This window comes from Acinonyx jubatus, chromosome X (genome assembly GCF_027475565.1).
Source record: "Acinonyx jubatus isolate Ajub_Pintada_27869175 chromosome X, VMU_Ajub_asm_v1.0, whole genome shotgun sequence".
NCBI classification, from domain to species: domain Eukaryota; kingdom Metazoa; phylum Chordata; class Mammalia; order Carnivora; family Felidae; genus Acinonyx; species Acinonyx jubatus.
In genome coordinates, this window is record NC_069389.1 from 58,138,519 (window position 1) to 58,161,889 (window position 23,371).

Below are 23,371 nucleotides of genomic sequence, written 5' to 3' on the forward strand. Positions count from 1 at the left end.
GGGGGACAGAGGTATACAAGAACTGTCTATTTCTAATTTTGCTGTGAACTTAAAATGTAAATTTTAGCAATTATATACATGTAATATATTATATACATGTAATTGGCTATAATTAGTTATTTGAAGAATATTGAAGTTTGAGTGTTTAGGAGAGAATGAAAATGCAGGAAGAAATTTTCCAATGAGGAAACAAGCAAAAAGTAGTAAGATAAAATGATGTAAGAGGCATTTCAAGTGGGACAGAACAAAGAAAATGGGCTAAAGCAAGATCAAAGTAAAAGCAAACCTTTTAGAGTGAAAATTCTCATTATAAAATCAAATGTCAGTCACTAATGTGACTCTGTTTGGCTTCCACTTAGACTTCTAAAAGAGGCCACTCCATATTTCATCAACTTGTTCACCCACCTCAGTACTTCCTGGCCCCTCATAGTGGGCATGTTAGTTTTCAGAACTAATGTCCTATTCTCCCATTATGTTTATGCCAATTTTCCCTTTTATCCTGTGTTCAGTAAATATAGGAATAACAACTGGGCCATTATTCTCTGAGTCCTGATCTTCAAGCCCTGCATGAAGTTTGTACTCAGACTAGATAATGATTTCCTGACTGCTTCTTATTGGATATTTAACCTTGGGCCAGTTACTAAACCTCATTGAGTCTCCATTCTTACCTCCATTCCCGCCCTGCTGTAAAACAGGGCTGATCTATCCCATCTACACCTTTTTTTAATGTTTATTTATTTTTGAGAGAGACAGACAGAGTGCAAGTGGGGGAGGAGCAGAGAGAGGGAGACACAGAATCCAAAGCAAGCTCAAGGCTCTTAGTTGTCAGCACAGAGCCCTATGCAGGGCTTGAACGCATGAGCCATGAGATCATGACCTGGGCCAAAGTTGGTCACTTAACTGACTCAGCCACCCAGGTGCCCCCCATCTACCCCTTTTGATTGTAGTGAGCCTAACGAAAGTTCACTCCATAAAGGAAAAAGCACTGCTTCTGACTTAGAGTACATGACCTGTGAACTGGGTCTCTAGTTCTCTTTCCCAAAGTAGATAGCCAGGACTTTTATTTCTCTTTTTCCTTCAGAAAATTAGCGTAGCCTATCCTCTCAGACTTAGTCCGAATTCCCTTTAATGCTAGAGTGTTGGGTTTACAGTCTCCTCATTTTTGGTTGGCCTCTCTGCCTTCCTCCTCCCTCTCTCATCTATAAACGTCTTCCCCAACCCATCCTTCCTAAGTTTGGAATCGTGGCACTGGACCCTACTTGCTTCCTTGTATACACCTCTCTCCCAGAGTGAAAAATGCCCTTGGATGCCCAAGAAGCCTATTTCTCCACGTTTTCTTCTGGCCTCCTTCTCAAAGCCCTGGACCTTTCTCATTCCTCTTGTTCTCCTAACCCAGAACCTGGCCCTGAGGGCAGGGTGGGTACAGAGTCCTGGCCTAACCCTAACTACTCAGGTTCCCATGAAAGAACCTTAATCTTTCTCCAAAACACACCTTGGTCCCACCTTCACTGTGACACTTTGGGACAGGCCTGGAGCCTAGTGGTGGTGCTCATTCTCCAGAGTGTGTGGCCCTGGAAGTACAGAAGCCCATCACAATGATAAACCTGGATGGAAGGAACACAATGCCCAAGATTCAGCGTTGGTATCACTAAGGCTCCAAAGAACTAAGGGAGGGAGATGGGGATGGGTGAGTGGAGGGAGGCTATTTTTTTAAGTTTATTTATTTTGAGAGAGAGAGAGAGGGAGGGAGAGGGAGAGAATGAGCAGGGATGGGCAGAGAGAGAGGGAGAGAGAGAAAATCCCAAGTAGGCTCCACACTATAAGCACAGAGCCATATGTGGGGCTCAGACTCATGAACCGTGAGATCATGACCTGAGCTAAAACCAAGAGTTGGACAAGTAACCTACTGAGCCACCCAGATACCCCCCAGGGGTGGCTAATTTCTAAAACCCAGAGAGAAAAATTTGACTGGAGAGGCAACAGGCATAGATGTTTAAATTGCTCTGGGTCTTCTCCCCAGTCTCAGTGCCTTCCATGCATGGATGTGAGCTAGAGGAGGTATAATAGTTTCATGCCCTGTGAAAGTCCTACCCACTCTGTGGATTATAACATTGGCCTTTTGTTGAGCACATGACTGGAGCACTGAATTCTCCCAAATCTGTATGAAGCAATTTCTATTGTCCGTCCTATTTTTCCTGTTGGGAACTGAGGCTAAGATAGGTAGAGTGACTTGTAGAGTTCATCAGTTAGTTATGGTTGGATTTAAATCCAAGTCCCGCAGATTATTTATTAGGGTGTGCCTTGGGTAAATCTTTGCCCTATTCTCAGCCTCAATTACCATGTCAGTAAGAGGGTCTTAGTCTGCATTCTTCATTTCCTTCCCAGTAGCAATGAGGGCCCCAGGATGGACGACTGAAGCCAATCTCCATAGTCCAGACTCCTTGTCCTCTGTAGAGGCTAAACCAGCTGAAATCTGGGCCAGGGAGGTGGGGGAGGGTGGGATGGAGGAGAGTTGCCCTGGCCAACTCTGGCAGTCCTGAAAGGCCAGACCAGGCTTAGAAAATATTTACTAGGCAATGAGAACCTTCCAAATATTAAGACTACTAAAGAAAAGGTTTGCCCAGATACCCATAGTCCATCACAAGTGTACTTCACTGTTCACAAAGCAATTTCACATTCATATCTACCTCAAGCCTTATAATTAACTTGGTCTGTAGGGATCAGTCCAGAGGTGGGCAATGGAAGGGAAGTGTCTAACAGAGGCCTATTTGACCAATGCCTCTCTAAGTCTCAGAAAAATTAAGAGATCACTCCCTAGAAGTACTAAATAACACTTGCATGGCCTGAGTTCTGATCTTCAGACTGTGGAGTTTGACTCCTGCTGCTGGCCACTCTGTTTTCTTCAGTGAGGCCACCCCTCAGGTAAAGAAAGAAATCAAAATCTTGAGTCAAACTAGACTGAACCTCCCTGCCTATCTGCCTCCCCTTTCATTCCCTACTTCCCCAATCCACTCCCATCTTCCTAGAAACAAACAAATCACAAAATGGAGTAATCCTTAAGCCAAGTTCTGCCAAACACTGGGCAATGTTGTTACTGGCTTCTCTTCTAGATATCTCCGGAGCTGGGTCAAAATGATGAGTTCCATTCTATAGTTTCAAGGTCATTTATTGATTCAGCACACAAATATTTCCTAAGACCCTACCATGTGCATGATACTCCACTCTGCTGGGCTCAAACATGCTTCCTAATACCTCTTCATGGTGTTCAAATTCCAAAGATTTAGATAGAATCCCAAATAATTCTAAGGTGGATAAGAATAGTATTAGTTAATGGAGTGAAGTTGATAATGGAATTCAGACAAAAGGAAGAGTGCTTTCTTTTTTTTATTTTTTAAAGTTTTTATTTAAAATTTTCAGTTAGTAAACACACAGTGTAGTATTAGTTTCAGGTGTACACTTCTGTACAACACCTGGTGCTCATCATAACAAGTGCACTCCTTAATCCCAATCACCTATTTAACCTATCCCCTTCCCTACCTCCCCTCTGATAACCATCAATTTGTGCTCTATAGTTAAGAGTTTGTTTCTTGGTTTGCCTCTCTCTCTTTTTGTCCCCTTTGCTTGTTTTTTTATCATTTCTTAAATTCCACATATGAGTAAAATCATATGGTATTTGTCTTTGACTTATTTCACTTAGCATAATACTCTCTAGCTCCATCCATCCCATTGCAAATGACAAGATTTCATTGGAAGAGTGCCTTCTGACAGGAGCATCATCACATAAAGCTTTAGGAAAGAAGGAGCATTTGAACAGAGTCATGAAAAATAGGGAGAATTTGAACATTTTTTTATAAAGAAAAATAGCCTACACAGAGGAAATTGCTTAAGTAAAGACATTTTTTAGTAGAAAGAGTATTGAGGTGGGAGGCAACAGACCTGAATTTGAATCTCAGTTCTGTCATTCACTTCCTTAAAGAATACCTTTTCTTGTCAGGCCTTCAGTTTTTTCATAGGTAAAATGATAATATTTGGTTAGCTAACTTTTAAACGTACTCCATGTGCTTCCATTCTGATACAGTTTTTCAAATGAGGGTGGACCAGTTTGCCTCAGTATAGAAGAGGTGAAAGAGAATAATGCAAGGGCAATTGGGTACATGATATGAAAAATATTGAAAGACAGGCCTGGGAGCCTGAGCAAAGAAAGAAAATAGAAGCCAAGCCCCAAACTTAATCCCCGAGGTTGTATATTTAGTCTAGTTCCAATTTAAAAACATAAAATTTGCAGTTAGTGTGGTATAGGATGGGAACCTAACTATACTACACACCAGTAGTTCATTGAAATCATCAGGTCACCTCTCTGAGCCTTAGTTTCTTCATGTCTAAAATGGGAATAATAACAACAACAATAATAATAATAAATAACTCATGGGGCTGTTGTGAAAATTAAATGACATCATGTGTAAAAAGTGCTTTATAAGTATGTTACTTTCCCTGGCTTTTAGTCCCTTCTCCCTAACTGCAGTCTTTAATTAGTCTTTGCTGACCAATTACTTTTGTTTCTTCTCTTTCTCCAAAGCAGGCTTTAAAACACATCCAGAATCTGGGGAGCCTGGGTGGCTCAGTCAGTTGAGCATCAACTCAATTTCAGCTCAGGTCATGATCTCACGGTTCATGGGATCCAGCTCTGCCTCAGATTCCATGCTGACAGCAGCAGAGCCTGCTTGAGATTCTCTCTCTCCCTCTCTCTCTCTCTGCCCCTCCCCCACGCATGCTCTCTCTGTCTCTCTCAAAATAAACAAATAAACATTAAAAACAAACAAAATGTATTCAGAATCCAACCACTTTCCTCTAACCCCAATGCCATTCACCTGGATTATTGCAATAGCCTTTTAATTAATCAGCCTACTTACAGTCTGTTCTTATTCCAACTGCTAGAGATTCTTTCAAAACTTAAATTATGTCACTCCTCTGCTCAAAGCCCTATAATGTCTTCCTGCCTCACGCAGAGCAAAACTTACTCCCCCTTAGCCTTTGAACTGACCCCATCTATTCATTAGCTACACAGGTTTTTTGTTTTGTTTTGGCTTTTGGGTTGTTTTTTGTTTGGTTGGTTGTTTTTGGTTTTGTTTTTGTTTTTGTTTTGTTTGTTTGTTTTCTGTTTCTCCAATAGAAGACAGACATTCTCTTTTCACTTGTTCCCTCTGGATCCTCTCTTCATAGTTCATACCAGTACCTCTTCTGTATTTTACTTAAATGTCATTTTGATGTGAGGTTCTCCCAGACCACCACATTTAAAATTGCAACACCCCCCCCCCCACTAACATTCTGTATCCTCCTTCCTGCTTTCTTTTTCTTCACAGCACTGATTATTACCATCTGACATACCATAAAATGTAATTACTTATTAGTGTCTCACCTCACTAGAATACAAGCTTAATAAGGTCAGGGGCTTCATCTGTTCACTGTTGATGTCTCCATGCATAAAATAGCACCTAGCACTCAATAAATATTTGTTGAGTGAATTAATGAATACAGTGGTGTCATACTGTTACTGAGCACTAAGTTAAGCAATTTGAATATATTATCTCAAATCCTGCCTTGTAGTGTAGACACTTAGGATCTCTATTTTATACAGGAAAAATACCTGAAATTCCCAGAGGTGAAGAGAGATTCCCAAAGCCAAAGAGAGGTCAGTTTATATGGGGTGCCAGGTTTGGTTGGACTTTATAGAGGAGCACATTCCCTGAGTAGGAGCACAGGTTGTGGTAGGTTTTGGGGGGACAGGTGTAGAGATGGGAAAGAACACTGGGGTGCAGAGTGATTTTGTGGTCAAAAGGTTATCCAGTTTCTTGAACCGAAATCTTGTGTTTGTTGGCATCTACTGGCAAACCCATGTCTTTTTCAATAATTGGAACTTTACAAAGGGAATATTTTCAAGTGTGAAAGGAAGTTGGAAGCTGTGGATACCCTGGATTTGAGACTGCAGGAATTTGACCCCTTGGGGCACTGGCTTTGAGGCAGAAGTCATACCTGGTGGAAAGACACCTGAGACTAATGGACTGACATGAAACTAAGAAAGCCCACTTCCCACATGCCTCTTCTCCCTTTCCTTCCTTGTTTCATAACCTACTCTCTTCATCTTTCTTTAAAACATTCAATTAATCCAGCCTGTCACCCACTGTAATGTAATGCAGAGCAAAATGTTTGTCTCTTGTTCACTGCTGTATTTCCAGTGCCCACAACAGTGCCTACCACTCAGAAGACACAAAATATATACTTGTGAAATGAATCTCTGTTCTTAGAAACAAAGCCCTCCTCCTGGGGGAGGGAGCAATGAGAAGGGAAAGCTCTTTTCAATGGTATCCTGGGCCAATTCCAATGGAATACCCCTGCAGGAGAATGTGGGAAGAAGGGATACCACAGATGCAGGCTGGGCTGAGTGAGGGAAGTTCCGCAGAAAGAGGAGGCCCCAGAGCAGGACTTGGCCCTGCATCTGCCTGTTTTCATCTCACTTTGGAGGGAGCTGGTCAGAAACCCTTGGAGGAACTCTTGTGTCCAAAAGCTCAAACTACTGCTATGGGGGCCAGATGGACAAAAGTGATAAAGATGAGACCGAAAAGCCAGGGAGCTCTGGGAGAGGGAGCTACAGTGAACAAGTCCCTGTGAAAGTGAAATGGCCCTTCATTTAAATGCAAATGCTATGTAAAAGTCCGAAGCCCCTTGACGTCAGCCTAGCTATTAGTGGCCTATCTATACCGGGCTACCAGTCACCTGGAAACCTGACGGGGTAGGAAACGCGGGATGGAGTAGTCTGAGAGGCACAGCAGAGCGTGCAGTACAGCTACCGAGTAACCTATTGATTCCCTGCTGCTTCTCAAAGTCGGATTGGGGCCTTACAAGAACTTGAGAATGGCTTAGGGAGCTCCTTCCTCATACCCAGAAGCTGCCTTATGGAAAAAGAAGCAGGCATGTACCTGGGCACTCCCAGGAACCCCGCGGGAGGCGCACTGACGGGACTGGCGGCACTGGGGGCGGTGGGAGTCTCCTGCCAGCCTCCAACTTCACAGCAGTCCCTGCCTATGCGCACTTCATGGGGTATCCCCATATGCCCAGCATGGATTCTCACGGGTCGTCGCTGGGGGGCTGGGGTTCGCCCTATAGTCCCCCTCGAGAAGACTGGAATGCGTACCCTGGGTCGTCCAGTACAATGGGCACTGTGCCCGTGAACGACATGACCTCGAGCCCTGCCGTTGGCTCCCCAGAATACAACTTGGGTCCTGTGGGAGGGGGAAGCAGCAGTGGCAGCCTGCCAGCCCGAGGCAGCGGGTCACTGTTCCCCGTAGACGCCGACGCCGCGGATGCCAGTTCTTCTAACAGAAGCCTTCACAGCCCTTATGCGTGGATGCGCAAGACTGTGCAGGTTACGGGTGAGTAATCGATCCCAATGCCCTCACACTCTTCCTTTCTTCGCTTTGAAGCTTCTACTTCTCTTGGCCTGTCTGCACCCTACTTCTCAGGCCTCTCCACGAACAGTTTAGCTGAGGATTACTTCCTGGCTAAGTTCCCAGGGTCCCCTCCCACATTAGTGACCTCCCCTTGCATGTGCCTCTGCTCAGAGTCCTCAGAGTGCGGCGCTTGGAACCAAACCGACCCTAGGAGCTGTTGTTGTTGTTGTTGTTGTTGTTGTTGTTGTTTTTCATCATTTCCTGACGAGTCAAGAAAGCAAACGGGTGGACAATGGACATGTTGAGCCACAAGGATCAGGATCCAATCTTGTAGTTGCCCAGATGGGAAGAGAGATACACAGGAAAGGACAATGGGTGAATGAAGGGAGGGGATAGCCAGGATATCCCAGTGCTGTCACTGCTGCTTGCCCTTTCTATTGAAAACCCTTCCCCATCTGGGCAGGTCCACTCCCCTCAAAAGCTGGTCATGCTCAACTTAGGTTTCACAGTGCTTGGTTGGCAATAGACCTTCCAGTTTAGCCACGAAGGCCCCCCATTGCAAAGTGGCCTGTCATCTTGGCTTTCAAGGAAACTTCAGCTTCATTCACCCAACTTGGCAGAGGCAAGCTGGACTCAAACCCATTACTTTCTTCCAACATCTTTTCTGCCAGTAGAAGAGTTGAGTCAGGTGAGAAGACAACAGCACACTGCTGGAACATAATAAGCTACTCAACTCTAACATGCATGGGCACACAACGAATATCAGCCCCAGCACTAATAGGAAGTTAAAGACTTCATAACTGTCCAGAAAGGCTTCTGGAGACACAGAGGCTGGATGCAGGTCTGTGATGGAGTGCAGGAAGGCCCAGAGATCCCAGCCTAATGCTGACTCATGCTCCTACCAGGAAGCCAATGGGGGCTGCTGGGAGCCCAGGGCAGGGGAAATGGGTACTCTGCTTTAATCCTGGATGAGGGGAGGTGGAGAGATGTCTGTTTTCAGCTGTAGTTGTTCTTTTACCATATTTTTATTATTCCAATCTGTCGCTCCCTGTCATTGGAGAAAATTGGTAAAATTTTACTCTATCATTTTTATCCCTCTGGAGAGGAAATGAATTTTAGTAGCATTTGTCCATAATGATTATGTTTTTGTTCAAAGTTCTGCACTTTTTCTCCCCTTTAAAAAGCAAAAACGAGAGTGGGAAGGGATCAACTTTTATCATTAGGAGGACTCTTAGTTAGGAAGAGGCAGTTCTGGTTGATTGGGACATTACTAGGGTAGCAATCCCAAACTAAAAGTAGAGCTAAACACTTCGCTTTAAAGTGTTTGGAAGTACCTAAATGTCCATCAACTGATGAATGGATAAAGAAATTGTGGTTTATATACACAATGGAATACTACGTGGCAATGAGAAAAAATGAAATATGGCCTTTTGTAGCAACGTGGATGGAACTGGAGAGTGTGATGCTAAGTGAAATAAGCCATACAGAGAAAGACAGATACCATATGGTTTCACTCTTATGTGGATCCTGAGAAACTTAACAGGAACCCATGGGGGAGGGGAAGGAAAAAAAAAAGAGGTTAGAGTGGAAGAGAGCCAAAGCATAAGAGACTGTTAAAAACTGAGAACAAACTGAGGGTTGATGGGGGGTGGGAGGGAGGAGAGGGTGGGTGATGGGTATTGAGGAGGGCACCTTTTGGGATGAGCACTGGGTGTTGTATGGAAACCAATTTGACAATAAATTTCATATATTAAAAAAAATAAAATAAAATAAAGTGTTTGGAAGTAAATCTGCATTTTTAAAAATATGGGCAAGTCAGCTGGCTAAGTAGAATAGAAAATGAGGTTAGGGTGGGACATTCTTGGGGCTGTTATTACATCTAATTTTAGGGTTGTAATTAACATACATTTACTAAGACCTAAGATCAGCAAAAAATACAAAAGTCAAAAAATAGCTGCTCTCAGTCCAAGATGATGTTTTGAAGTACTTTAGAAAAGGAAAGTCTCTTTAGTATGTTTGGAAGAGAGAACAATTGGTGAGAGGGAGAAGGACAAAAGAAATTATCTTGAGTCTTGAATTTTTGTTTATGAGAGAAAATGTGACAGGTTTCTGTGCTTAAAAGTCTTCCATTTACATTTGTTTTCATAAGCTCAGGTCTCCCTATTGGGTAATGCTGATGCCAGGAGAAGTTTAGAAACGGACTCCTTAGTTTGTCATGTCATCAAACCTTCAAACTTGGCTATACAATGCCACCTTCGCAAGATTTTCTCTCCAAACTCTATAAGAAATTTAAAATTGAATTATTTTGGAACCCCTTTGACTCCTGGCAGGTTATCTTGTAGTTGAAGCTTTATTGTATTCAACCTTTGTTTCATTTTAATGTCTTATAAATTAAAATTGTCATTTTCCTGTATGCTTGTAGCCCAAGATGCAGATTTAGCTACAATTTAAGAATATAAGGACAACTATGTACCTTTTCCCCAGAAAAATGTACATGCATACTTGCACACACATGCACACACATACACACACATGTCATTTTTTGAATAATTTTGAGAGATTCATGGCTCCACTGAAGCCCTTCTATGGGTCTCAGGTTTTGAACTCCACAAAGAAATTAAGCTGATCACCTCACTGGACCACTCTGAACCAAAATGTACCCATTTGTATGCTTAGTACATAGTGTTAAACAAATATTTGTTAAATGAATGAATGAGTCAGATCCTCCTAAATTTTCTACTTCACTCTGTAGTACTATGGGACAACATTTGGCTTATGGCTGAGAAGACAATTAGATGAACTACAAAATGGAAGTAACCCCTGTCTGATTAAGATAATCAAATAAAAGCTCTTTCCATTACTGAGGACTATTTTAAATAGCCTTAACTTAAAGAAAGAAAAATACACAATTTAGGGAACAATCAGGAAACATTTCATAATGACTATTATTACTTTAAATTTCTAAGGACAGAAAGGGTACTTACATATAGAGTAAATGACTATCCCCTAGGTGGTTTGGTTAAAAAGAAAGATATTTTTTACTTCTGTTTTGTTCCCTAAGTGGTTTGTTTCAATACACATCTCATTTTAAAGATTATATGGAAAGAAAGAAAGGTTCTGTGAAAAGTTAAGTATTTTCATATTTTAAACATTGTCAGTGTATTACAGCTAGGAATTCTTTTTTTCATCTTTTCTATTACCCACAGTTATAGCCTTGGATGAGTTTTGCCAAGGCAGTAACCTAAGCAGGACTGGAGAAAGGTTTTTTTGTTAGGAGTGAGATAGAGAGAAGGAAGTGACTTTGAATAATTCTGATTAAGCCACTGGACAAAACACTGAGGAAGTTGTACTTAAAAGGTTTTACTCAATTAAGACACTTCAGAAAATAAGTTGCTTAATAATTCTTGAAGCTTATCATTGTGTTCTTTTGTTTTGACCATTTCATTGGACAATTTTTACACATGAATCTGGATTTAATTTTTACCTAAAAGGAGCATAGATGGAAAGTCATTATTATGAGGTCAATTGCACTGTACTCCTGAAAGAAGGAAACTGGTTTTCATCATCTTTGCTTTGGTTTGGTATGGGAATATGGAATCTGCTAGAAGATGGTCAAATCCCATTCAATCCAATTTCATCATTTAAGGGGCAGAGGCAATGAAACAGAAGAAAAGAAGAGAGTTCAGGAGGAGGGACATGAGAAGAATTCATTTCTCTTTGCAAAATGTGCAGTCAATATTTCCCCTGGGCTACATCTTCTTGACGTTTGAGGTCTTATCTGTCAGATGGAGACAACAGATTCTTTTTAACACTTCACATGGCTTTGATATGCAGCTGGGCTCTTCCTCATCCCTCCTTTCTTCAGGGATTATATTGCCGGAAAGGGTGAGGATTTTCATGGCAAATAAAGAGGGCTGGTCTTGACTTTATTGTCCTCAGAAGAAACTGCAAGAGGGGAATTTATGGCCAATGGGGGTAGGGAAGGACTGCAACCTTTCAGAGTTCTTGAAGTCTGGTTATATTTACTGATTATCAAAGAACAGAAAACACAGACATACACAAGTTGAATTTTAACTTCTGCCTCAAGTTATAATTTAAATACTCAGCTACTTTGGGATTAGAATGGCTTTTAAGAAACATCTCTTCAAAAAAATATTTTTTGATCCTAAGATATGAGGTTCTGGAAATAAATTAAATCTCAAAGTATTCACTGTGATCTCAAATATACATCTGTCTTTGTAACAAACCAAATGCCAGACCCCTGGTTTCCTGGGTTTCTGTTTGGATTCAGAAAACCAGCTCAAAGTTTGGGCCTTTCAGGTAGGTTAATTGACCAGGGCTCATCATTTCCAGTTTTCAAGAGGAGAAGTTTTGTTTAGTTCATTAGTCCATGGGTTATTCAGCCCATTAAGTTTAATACTAAAACATATCTCTCATCTAGAATTTGTTTCTACATTCACATGTTTTTATTTCTTTCCTGGAGATGAAAGAGTGTCTGACATTTGTTCAGGGCTTGTAAATTTCAAACCAACTGGTTGGTGTTCCTGAATGCAAAGAGGGTTCAGGATGGGATCTGATGCCACGTAGCCTCCTTTGTTAGGCCTGTGCTGCATCTTAACACCTCAATGGGGTTTAGAGAACCACTTTAAAGAAACCTTTGTCCTACAGATCGCTCCCCAAAACCTCACATCAAAAACAACCAGGGCAGATCAGAAGCAGTTTGCCAAATGCCATAGAGAGAAGGGGGAAGATCCTGGAGGGAGTTAGAAAAACTGAAAAGAAAGAGAAGCTTCCTAATCACCTTTGGAAAATATAAAAGCAGGAATAATACTCTATTTGACGAAGGACATGAGAAATTAGTTAAATGCTGTAACACAAAGCAAATGTTTGTATATCCTTTCAAAGAATACTAGAATACTCATTTTATTCTGCTTAAGTCAACACCTCCTCCTTCCCCCATTCATTAGCCACTTGGAAATAAAATTGATTTAAGACTTCACAAAAGAAAATATTTTTTTTCTGGTAGGTAATAAGGGCTATCCTAGCACAGAATCTAAGAGACAATAAATATTTTCTTCTTAAATTACTACTCAAACAAAATTATCTCTAGAATGTATACATAACTAGAATGTATGTAACTAATAATGTCAGGATCACAGAATAATTTGCCACACTTGGAGATTCTTATGCTTCCAAGCATGTTTAAACTAGGAATAATATTTAGCATACTGGACTGGGAGCCAGAGGTATATGTTTGGGTCCCCACACTTCAACTTACTAGCACAGAACCACTTACCTACACTGAGCCTCAGGTTTCTTATTGGTAAAATTGGGATAAGACACACTCTGCATAATTCAAAAGTGTAGGTTAGAGGTTCAATAGGAAATGGTATGAAGGACCTGCATAAAATATAAAAGAAAGTGTACATATGATATATTTTGTTACTACTGCCAATGCTATTCCCATATGTGAGTGGGAAGAGAATGAAGATCATGGGTTAGGTGTTTGCTTTAAAAAATAAATAAAATGCTTTGGTGTAGCAGGAAGTCAATGGTGGCATGATAAGTGTGTTATATATATATAGCCACAGATGACAAAGAGTTTAATGGAGAAGTGGACGTATGACATATTTGGTTCAAAAAATGTACTTGTTTCATATTAGAGAGTAATAGATAAGGATGGCAACAGTAGTTATGAATCCTTCAACCAAAACAATCTCCTAAGAAGTAAAATATGATTAAATATATTGCTTTCTCCCATAACAGGGAAAACCAGGACAAAAGAAAAGTATTATGTGGTTTACACAGATCATCAGAGATTGGAGCTAGAGAAGGAATTCCACTGCAATAGATACATCACCATTCGGAGAAAATCAGAACTAGCAGTCAACCTGGGCCTTTCTGAAAGACAGGTACACCAGAAGTATATCCAACATGTCTTATATGGTCATTTCAATAGACTGAGGTTTTAAGGCAGTCTAAAAGCAAGAGTGGAAGCAAAATAGAAGACCAAGACATTTTCCAAGCTTTCCTAAAGCCCACATTCATCTTAGTGGACCTCCTCGTTTAGTCTCATCGATCAGTGGGTTTATTAACATTTACATATGATGGACAATATGTAGATATGGAAGCAAAGGGTTGGGATGTAGGAGGGGGAGAAGGATTAAAACTCCCACAGAATTAGTCAAGTCAAAACCTTGATTGATTCCCCCTAGTAGTCACAACCAATGTATAAAGTGGAGAATTGGCAATCATGGCAATTATCTGGTTCATATCAATCAAACTATGATAATAACTGAACACCAAATGCTGCTACCTGAACCAAGTTTTTCTATTATTCATGGTATGAAATTTAATTTTCTATGGCCTGTGTAATTCTATTATGCTTGCCTCACATTTAGCATATGTGGGCACTCAATGAAGATTAAAGCATGACAAGGATCAATGGTTTCCATTTACCTGAACTTTGACATTACACAACTACCTGATGGTTTTTCACTTAAGTCTAGAAGTAATTCTGGAATCATAGAATGCTAGAATTTTAAAGTCCATTAGTGTATTCCCTATCCCAAGCAGCTTGTGTTTCAACCATGTGTGAAGGCACATTGGTATCACAGAAATAAATATAGTATTTCATCATTCTTGTTCACCCACTTCTATGTTTCACTAACTTTATTATTAGGAAATTACTTTTAATGACAGATCATAATCACCTTTGTTATTTTAAATCCCTCCCTTTTTATCACCACACCTCAGCATCTGCCATTCTATCATTTATTTCTGTCTGTGCAATAGAGGTGGTGGATGAGGTATAATATAAAGAGCACTGCATTTAGAATCAGTAGCCTTGGACTTGATCTCAGTTTCATCTCATGCAAGATACTTTCCTTCTCTCAATCTCAGGTTTTTTTTTAACCTGTTAAATAGCTATACTTTACAAGGTCATTGGGAGGCTCAAATGAAGTGATACATGTAATAAGGTTTTGTAAATGCTAAAATCCCTGTACGATATCAGCAAAAACTATGAAAACTGCATTCAGTATGTTGCCCCATTAAATCCAAAGCATTTTGTGTTTCAGGTGAAAATCTGGTTTCAGAATCGCAGAGCCAAGGAGAGAAAGATGATCAAAAAGAAAATCTCCCAGTTTGAGAACAGTGGAGGCTCAGTGCAAAGTGACTCTGGTTCCATCAGCCCTGGGGAACTACCTAACACTTTTTTCACCACCCCATCTGCTGTTCGTAGATTTCAACCTATTAAGATACAGCAGGTCATAGTCTCTGAATGAAAGAAAGGCAAAGAGAAATAGAAAGTCCCCTATCCTTTAGCATTGTCCTCTTGGTCTCTTAAGATATAAGCAGGGGAGTTAGGACAGGATGTAACTTCTCATAAAGCAGTATTCAGAACAAGTGGATGCACAGTGGGTTGAAGACAATTGAGAGGTCACTTACTGTTAAAAACTATCCCCAGAAAACTCCTATTATGCGCTATGCTATATGGCCATCACTTAGGAACTAGGAGGAAAGCTATGTAATTAAAAGCTAACAATCACAGGACCTTGCAACCCTATTCACAATTTTAGAAACTGGCTTGTGAACAAATTGTAAAAAATAGTCCAGCCAGGAGGCACACTTGTGTATGCGTACTTGTGTTTGTTATTTGATGCTGGGTGTGTTCTTTTATGCTATCTTGGTGGGGTGGGGGAGGTAAGCAGAAATTTATCCACCTGTAGCTACCTTTGCAGTGGTTAACTCAAAAGCTAACAGCATTTTCACAACAAGACAAATGTTTAAAAGTCAGCAGGAGATGATTCTGATTCCATTATCACTGATTAATAAAAGTAACAACTAGAAAGACTATTTTTGTTCATCGATCAATCATTTTCTGGTGATTATACTTCATCTCAGAACTTCCAACCTGTAGTATCAATTTCAGATCTTGCCAAAACAATGAAATTGGATTAGGAAAATACAGCCCAGCTTGAATCATTAAAAAGGCATCTCTCTAACACACAGAATAAACCCTAGTCCCCTTTCTGTCTTTTTACTCTATTTAGTGCTATAGTTCAGTGGCAGTCAGAGTTAACATAAACACAAAGACAGTGTGTAGGTCTATAGCCTCTCCTTGCCATCACCATCAATCTGTTCAATTTTATTTACATTATGTCATTTCCATGCAATATGGCCCAAAGAGATGCAGTTTACAGGTTCCAAACACACAATTTGGGTTACAGTGAGTAGAGTTGTCTGGAGTTTTTGGTGTTGGTCCAGTAGACTATTTGCATGTCAAAGTGGCCAAAGACTGGACTCTGAATCATTTTAAATTGAGAAAATTTAAAAGAAAGCCTTAAATTTAATTTTTTAAAAATGTTAATGTTTATTTATTTTTGAGAGAGAAACAGAGCACAAGTTAAGGAGGGGCAGAGAGAGATGGAGACACAGAATCCAAAGCAAGCTCCAGGCTCTGACCCTGTGCTTATAGTTCAGAGCCTGTGCTTATAGTTCAGAGCCTGATGTGGGGCTCGAACTCACCAACCACAAGATCATGACTTGAACCAAAGTCGGACCCTTAACCGACTGATCCACCCAGGTGCCCCATAAAAGAAAGTTTTATTAAAGTAGGAAAGTAATCAAAGCACAACTTTACTTTCCCTTTCAAGATTCTTTTTTTAATGTTTATTTATTTATTTTATGAGAGAGGGAGCACAAGTGTGAGTGGAGGAGGGGCAAAGAGAATGGGCAAGAATCCCAAGCAAGCTCCATGCTCTCAGCAGGAAGTCCGAGCTGGGGCTTGATCTCAGCACCTAGTGATCACAACCTGAGCTGACATCAAGAGTCGGACACTTAACCAACTGAGCCACTGAGGCACCCCCATTTTCAAAATTCTTAAGAAATTAGATTCTTGAGCATACTACCTGTATTTGGGTTAGGGATAAGAAACTTATCTTTCCCTCTCCTTATAAAAATCTCAGAAAGAGGGCTTCTTTTCTATGGCTTCTCCTGAGGTTACATCATTTAGTCTTGAAAAGATTTAAGAAAAAAACCCTCTATCTTTGATCCAGGCCCTTGGAGTTATATTCTGCCTTCTCTTCATGCATATTCACAAAATTTTTTATAAGGAAGGTATCAATTGCCCCATTTTGCTGATAAGGAAATGGAAACATAAGCAATCATTCACTTTCCAAACACACTGCAAGGCAATCATGGATGTTGATGAGAACCTGAGTTACATAAAAATAATCTTTTGCAGTCTCTAGTGATGGATTCAAACTCAAAGCACCCCTTCCTATCCAATGGTATCAGATTATGTCACTGAAGTTGCATCCAGCTAAGTACCCACCAGCAGATAATTACTACCTAGAAATGGACCCTTAACCCTTTGTTTTTCAGCTCACCTACCCTCCCCATCAGTGAATTTGGGGCTTCTACCAATAATCTTAATAATGCTTTACATGTGTGTAATATTTTATATTTCTCAATGCACTTTAACACTTGTATATTATCTGGCCTAATACTCTCATGAGATAAGCAAGAGTTATTACTTCCCACTCTGTAGGTTAAGAAACTAGAGACTAGAGGTGTTTAAGTATCTTTGGTTAACGAATATTTTTCTTAGCTCAGGTCTATGTATTGGGGGAAGATAATAAGGAGAGATCAATTGAAGCTTTCTTTCTCTTCAAAAAGTTACCAACTTTTCAGAGGGTTAATGGCAAAATTTAGGATTAGAACACAGGCCTGCTAGATTGAATTATTTATTTAGTACCTACTCCATACCAGGCACTATGCTAAGATTTCTTGACTCCCAGGGCAGCACACATTCTGTTCTACTTCATTGCTTCCAATAAATATGGAGTGAAATATATAGCATACTAATTGGCCAGTAGGCCATCTAGAGTGCTGGACATGGAAAATCAACATTAAAATGAGTCCTTCCAATCTAGTGAGGAGAGAAGTGGGGATTTTAAGGATAAGGAAGCTAAATTTTGAGTCTACATAGGTACTTAGTTTCCTCATCCCTAACACTCCTTCACCAAAAGAAAGGAATACCTTTGGCTATAGCTGTTGGATCTCTCAGCGGGTTGTTCGTTACTGTTATAAACTTTTGTTCAACAGAGAAGAAACATTTGTCTACTTTTATAAATACTAATTCTCTAGAACCCGCTAACAGAACCACAATACAAAGCTTTGTGTTCTTAATAGCATTTTGCAGCCACTTTCTCTAATAAAATATGTTCATTCTTTCTCTGAGACCCAAGAAAAATATACATCCCATGCTTTTATGGCTCTATTGTGGTGGTGTGTGCTTTGGAGGTATGCACAGAAAAAAAGGTTAAACACCAAAATTCAAAAGTTGCATTTAAAGTAGATTTCTTTCAATAAAGAAATTATTTTCTGATAAAGGAAGGGTTAGGAATAAAAACATGCTAAATGACTGACAGTGTTCAGCTACAATGGTGGGATTAAGCATATTTTCATATTTTCATTACATTTCAAATTCATGCTATTTTATAAGAGAAAAAAAAGTTTCCTTAAGAAACATGTTTTCACACCAAATCTACATTTAGTTTGTCCTCAAGTAATTTGAGATTTTAGAATTCTTCTCGCAACCTATAAAAGTGTTCCAATCTCCCAGTTCCTTTCTTAAAGTCCTTGATCTAGTCTGGGAGCTGTTTGTGTACAACTGCAAAGAAAGATCTTTGGGAGGGTCTGGTTTCTCTTCCAAGGAGGAAAGAATCAATGCCCAAGGAAAGATTTCAACTCTTAGCTCAGATCCAGAGAGTCCAGCTTTTTTTCTGGGTTGAAACATTTTAATACTATCAAACTGTTTGATATATATATCAAACTATAAACCAGGGTATAAAAAGAACATTTTGGGGGTGTTAGATATGTTCCTTATGTTACTTCTGGTGATGGTTTCATGAGTGTCACATGTCCAAAATCAACTTTCATACTTTAAATGCATGCAGTTTCCTGTATATCAATTATTCCTTAAGAAAGCTGAAAACAAATACATTAGAGTGGTTGCAACTGCAATAACAATACAGAAGAGAGGAACTCACTAGAGGATATAGTCTTTGTTTTTTTTGTTTGTGTCAAATTTTTATTTAAATTCTAATTAGTTAACATATAGTGTAATATTTGCTTCAGGAGTAGAATTTAGTAATTCATCACTTACATATAACACCCAGTGTTCATCACAAGTGCCCTCCTTAATACTCACCACCCATTTAGCCCATCCCCTGACCACCTCCCGCCAGCAACCCTCAGTTTGTTCTCTATAGTTAAGAGTCTCTTATGGTTTGCCTCTTTCTCTTTTTTACCCCCATTCCTTATGCTCATCTGTTTTGTTTCTTAAATTCTACATAATCCTATGGTATTGGTATTTCTCTGACTGACTTGTTTCACTTAGCATAATACACTCTAACTCCATCCACATCACTGCAAATGGCAAGATTTCACTCTTTTTGAAGGCTGAGTAATATTCCATCATGTGTGTATGTATGTGTGTGTGTATATATATACATATATGTGTGTGCATATATATACATATATATGTATATATATGCATACACATATATATATATAAAATTTGGCTGATTTTTGGCTATTGTTGATAATGCTGCTATAAACACTGGGGTGCATGTGTCCCTTTGAATCAGCATTTTTGTATCCTTTGTGTAAATACCTAGTAGTGCAATTGCTGGATCATAGGGTAGTTCTATTTTTAACTTTTTGAGGAACCTCCATACTGTTTCCCACAATGGCTTCACCAGTTTGAATTCCTACCAACAGTGTAATAGGATTCCTCTTTCTCCACATCCTATCCAACACCTATTGTTTCCCTGTGTTGTTAATTTTAGCCATTCTGACAGATATGAGGTGATATCTCATTCTAGTTTTAATTTATATTTCCCTGATGACGAGGCATGTTGAACATCTTTTCATGTTTCTGTTGATCTTCTGTAGGTCTTCTTTGGAAAAAAATGCCTGTTCATGTCTTCTGCCCATTTCTTCACTGGATTATTTGTGTTTTGGATGTTGAGTTTGATAAGTTCTTTATAGATGTTGGATACTAACCCTTTATTCGATATATCATTTGCAAATATATTCCCCTATTCCATAGGTTGCCTTTTAGCTGTGTTGTTCCCTTTGCTGTGCAGAAGCTGTTTATTTTGAAGTCCTCATAGTTCATGTTTGTTTTTGTTTCCCTTGTCTCCAGAGATGTGTCTAGTAAGAAGTTGCTACAGCTGAGGTCAAAGAGGTTGCTACCTGTGTTGCCCTCTAGGATTTTGATGGTTTCGTGTCTCATGTTTAGGTCTTCCATCAATTTTAAATTTATTTTTGTGTACGATGTAAGAAAGTGGCCCAGTTTCATTCTCCTGCATGTAGCTATGCAGTTTTCCCAACACAATTTGTTGAAGAGACTGCCTTTTTTTCCACTGGACAATCTTACCTGCTTTGTCAAAGATTAGTTGACCATGTAGTTGTGGGTTCACTTCTGGGTTTTCTATTCTGTTCCATTGATCTATGTGTGTTTTTATGCCATTACTATACTGTCTTCATGACTACAGCTTTAAAATATAACTTGAAGTCTGGAATTATGATGCCTCCAGCTTTGTTTTTCTTCTTCATGATCATTTGGCTATTCAAGGTCTTTTCTGGTTCCAAACAAATTTTAGTATTATTTGTTCTAGCTCTGTGGAAAATGCTTCTGGGATTTTGATAGTGATTGCATTAACTGTGTAGACTGGTTTGGGTGGTATAGACATTTTAACAATATTTGTTCTTCTAATCCATGACCATGGAATGTTTTTCCATTTCTTTGTGTCTTCTTCAATTTCTTTCATAAGTGTTCTTTAGTTTTCAGAGTACAGATATTTTACCTCTTTGATTAGGCTTATTCCTAGGTATCTCATGGTTTCTGGTGCTGTTGTAAATGGAATTTATTCCTTTATTTCTCTTTCTGCTGTTTCATTATTGGCATATAGAAATGCAACAGATTTCTGTATGTTGATTTTGTATCCTGTGACTTTACTGAATTCACGTATCAGTTCTAGAAAATTTTTGGTAGTCTTTTGGGCTTCCTACACAGAGTATCATGTTGTCTGCAAATGGTGAAAGTTTGACTTCTTTCTTGTCAATGTGGATGCCTTTTATTTCTTTTTGTTGTCTTATTGTTGATGCCAGGACTTCCAGTACTATGTTAAATAACAGTGGTGAGAGTGGACAATGCCATCTTATTCCTGATCTTAGAGGAAAAGCTCTCAGTCTTTCCCCATTGAGAATGATATTGTGGGTGTTTTGTTTATAGCCTTTATGATGTCGAGTTATGTTCCCTCTATTCTTACTTTGTTGATGGTTTTTATCAGGAATGGATGCTGTACTTTGTCAAATGCTTTTTCTGTATCTAATGAGAGGATCATGTGGTTCTCATCCTTTTTTTTATTAATGTGGTGTATCACATTGATTGATTTGGAAATATTAAATACCCCTTACACCCCAGGATTAAATCCCATTTGATTGTGGTGATTCTTTTAATGTACTGTTGGATTTGATTTCCTAGTATCGTGGAGAATTTTTGCATCTATGTTCATTGGGGATATTGACCTGTAGTTCTCTTTTTTAGTGGAGTCTCTTATGTTGGAATCAGGGTAGTGCTGGCATTGTACAATGAGTTTGTAAGGTGTCCTTCCATTTCTATGTTTTGGAATAGTTTGAGAAGAATAGGTATTAATTCTTCTTTAAATGTTTGGTAGAATTCCCCTGGAAAGCCATCTGGCCCTGGAGTTTTGTTTGTTGGGATATTTTTCACTACTGATTTAATTTCTTTGCTTGTTATGGGTCCGTTCAAATTTTCTGTTTCTGAGGATTTAGTCTTTGGAAATAGTCACTTTAGATAACTTAGGTTTATCCTTCCAGGTGGGGATCACTTTCCTTTATATTAATGTTGGAATGTGCTACAGAAGAGGGACACCAATAATCGATAATCAGTGTCTCTCATACCATGAGAATAGGTTTGGAGGGCAGAGCAAAAGCAGGGTATGTGAGCATTGAATCTTCAAGTATGAGTGCCAGTGCTAAGCAATAAGTGCCCTACTGTGTGTTTTCAGGATCAATATTGTGAGTTAGTAGTAAAAATAGCTATTCTCATTGTATGGAAAATGAACCACTAAACTGGAAAGTGAGACCTGAAATTCTAGTTTTACCTAATCCTGCAACTAAATGGCTGTGTAAGTCATTTGAGTTGAGTCAGTTCACCAATAAGGGTCCCTGCCATTTCATTTGTACAATATAGGGACTTGATTTAGCTTTAAGCAGCTATTGTAGCTTTAATTTCTACATGACACCCTGGAAAGACCCCATATACTTTATTCCTTCACCACTTACACAAAATAACACACACACACACACACACACACACACACACACACACACACCCTCTCTTGGCTTCTCAGACATTAAAGTGTCACTAACGTGATATTCAGTCCTTTGGCTTCCAAGACTTTTTCTGTCTTCCAGAGTTTACTATGGAGACTTACATTTTCAGAGTCACCATGTCTCCATCTATACAATGGGGATCTTGAGCTTACTCTCATCAGTCTCTGAAATTCCAGGTCTGTGAATCTTTAATTAAAAATCAAATGTCACTGAAAGAGGAAGACATCTAATCTGCTATCATTTATCTAAATGATTTCCAACCAGAAAAGCCTTGGAAAGGTCAGCTCAAAATGGATCACTTGGAAATGCTCCCCTAAAACAGGAATAAATCCCCTAAGACAGTCAAAGAATACCACAAAATAATAAGCACAAATTAGTTTGACTTTATAAATTTGTCTTTAGTTGTGCTTGTGCACACATTTCTGTTTTGCCCCTATGGGTGATGGAAACAAGTCAAATGTCTTCTAGGGAAAGGGAAAAAATTCTTTCCTCTCCTTTCAGAACAGCCTCTCCTGGTTCTCTACTAGCCTGATAAAATAAAAGTAGAAGTTCCAAGCCTGGAATAGGTTGAATAGTGCCCCCCCCCACAAAGCTACATCCACTTCTTAATCATTAAAACTTCTAAATAATAAAACCTTATATGGCAGAAGAGTGAATATTCTCTTATATGACAAAAGATGCAATTAGATTAAGGAACTTCAGAGGAGGATCTTACCCAGGATTGTCTGTGCAAACCATAAATGCAATTATGTGTCCTTATAAGATAGAGGCAGAGGGGGATTTCAAATATGTCTTAGTCTATTTGAGCTGCTGTGGAAAACACCACAGACTGGGAGGCTTATAAACAATAAAAATTTAGGATATGTCTTCTCAGGGAAACAAAAGCAAAAAAGAAACAATTGGGACTGCATCAAACTAAAAAGCTTTTGCACAGTGACAGAAACCATTAACAAAACAAAAAAGCAACCTACTAAATGGAACAAAATATTTGTAAATGATGTATTCTATAAGGGGTTAATATCCAAAATATATTAAAAAAAATTACACAACTCAACACCAAAAAACAAATAATCCATTTAAAGAATGGGAAGAATACCCAAATAGACATTTTTCTAAAGAAGACATACAGATGTTCAACAGACACATGAAAAGATGCTCACATCACTAATAATCAGAGAAATGGAAATCAAAACGACAATGAGATATCACCTCACACCAGTCAGAATGACTAGTATAAAAAAGACAAGAAATGAGTATTGGTGAGGATGTGGAGAAAAGGGAACCTTCATGCATTGTTGGCGGGAATATAAATTGGTGCAGCCACTGTGGGAAATAGTATGGAGGTTCCTCAAGAAAACTAAAAATAGGAGTACTATGTAATCCAGTAATTTTGCTTTTGGGTATTTACCCAAAGAAAATGAAAACAATAATTCAAAAAGATATATGCACCCCTATGTTTATTGCAGCATTATTTCTAACGTCCAAGATAA

At 39.2% G+C, this 23,371-nt stretch overlaps 1 protein-coding gene across 1 annotated transcript; it reads left to right on the plus strand.

Annotated features, from left to right (window-relative positions):
* Nucleotides 1-6,399: 6,399 nt before the first annotated feature.
* Nucleotides 6,400-14,731, plus strand: CDX4 (caudal type homeobox 4). Its single transcript, XM_015082251.2, is given in 5 exon segments — nucleotides 6,400-6,662; nucleotides 6,881-7,002; nucleotides 7,005-7,427; nucleotides 13,212-13,357; nucleotides 14,525-14,731. Coding segments are annotated over 5 exon segments (1,161 nt in total).
* The last annotated feature ends 8,640 nt before the right edge of the window (nucleotides 14,732-23,371 follow it).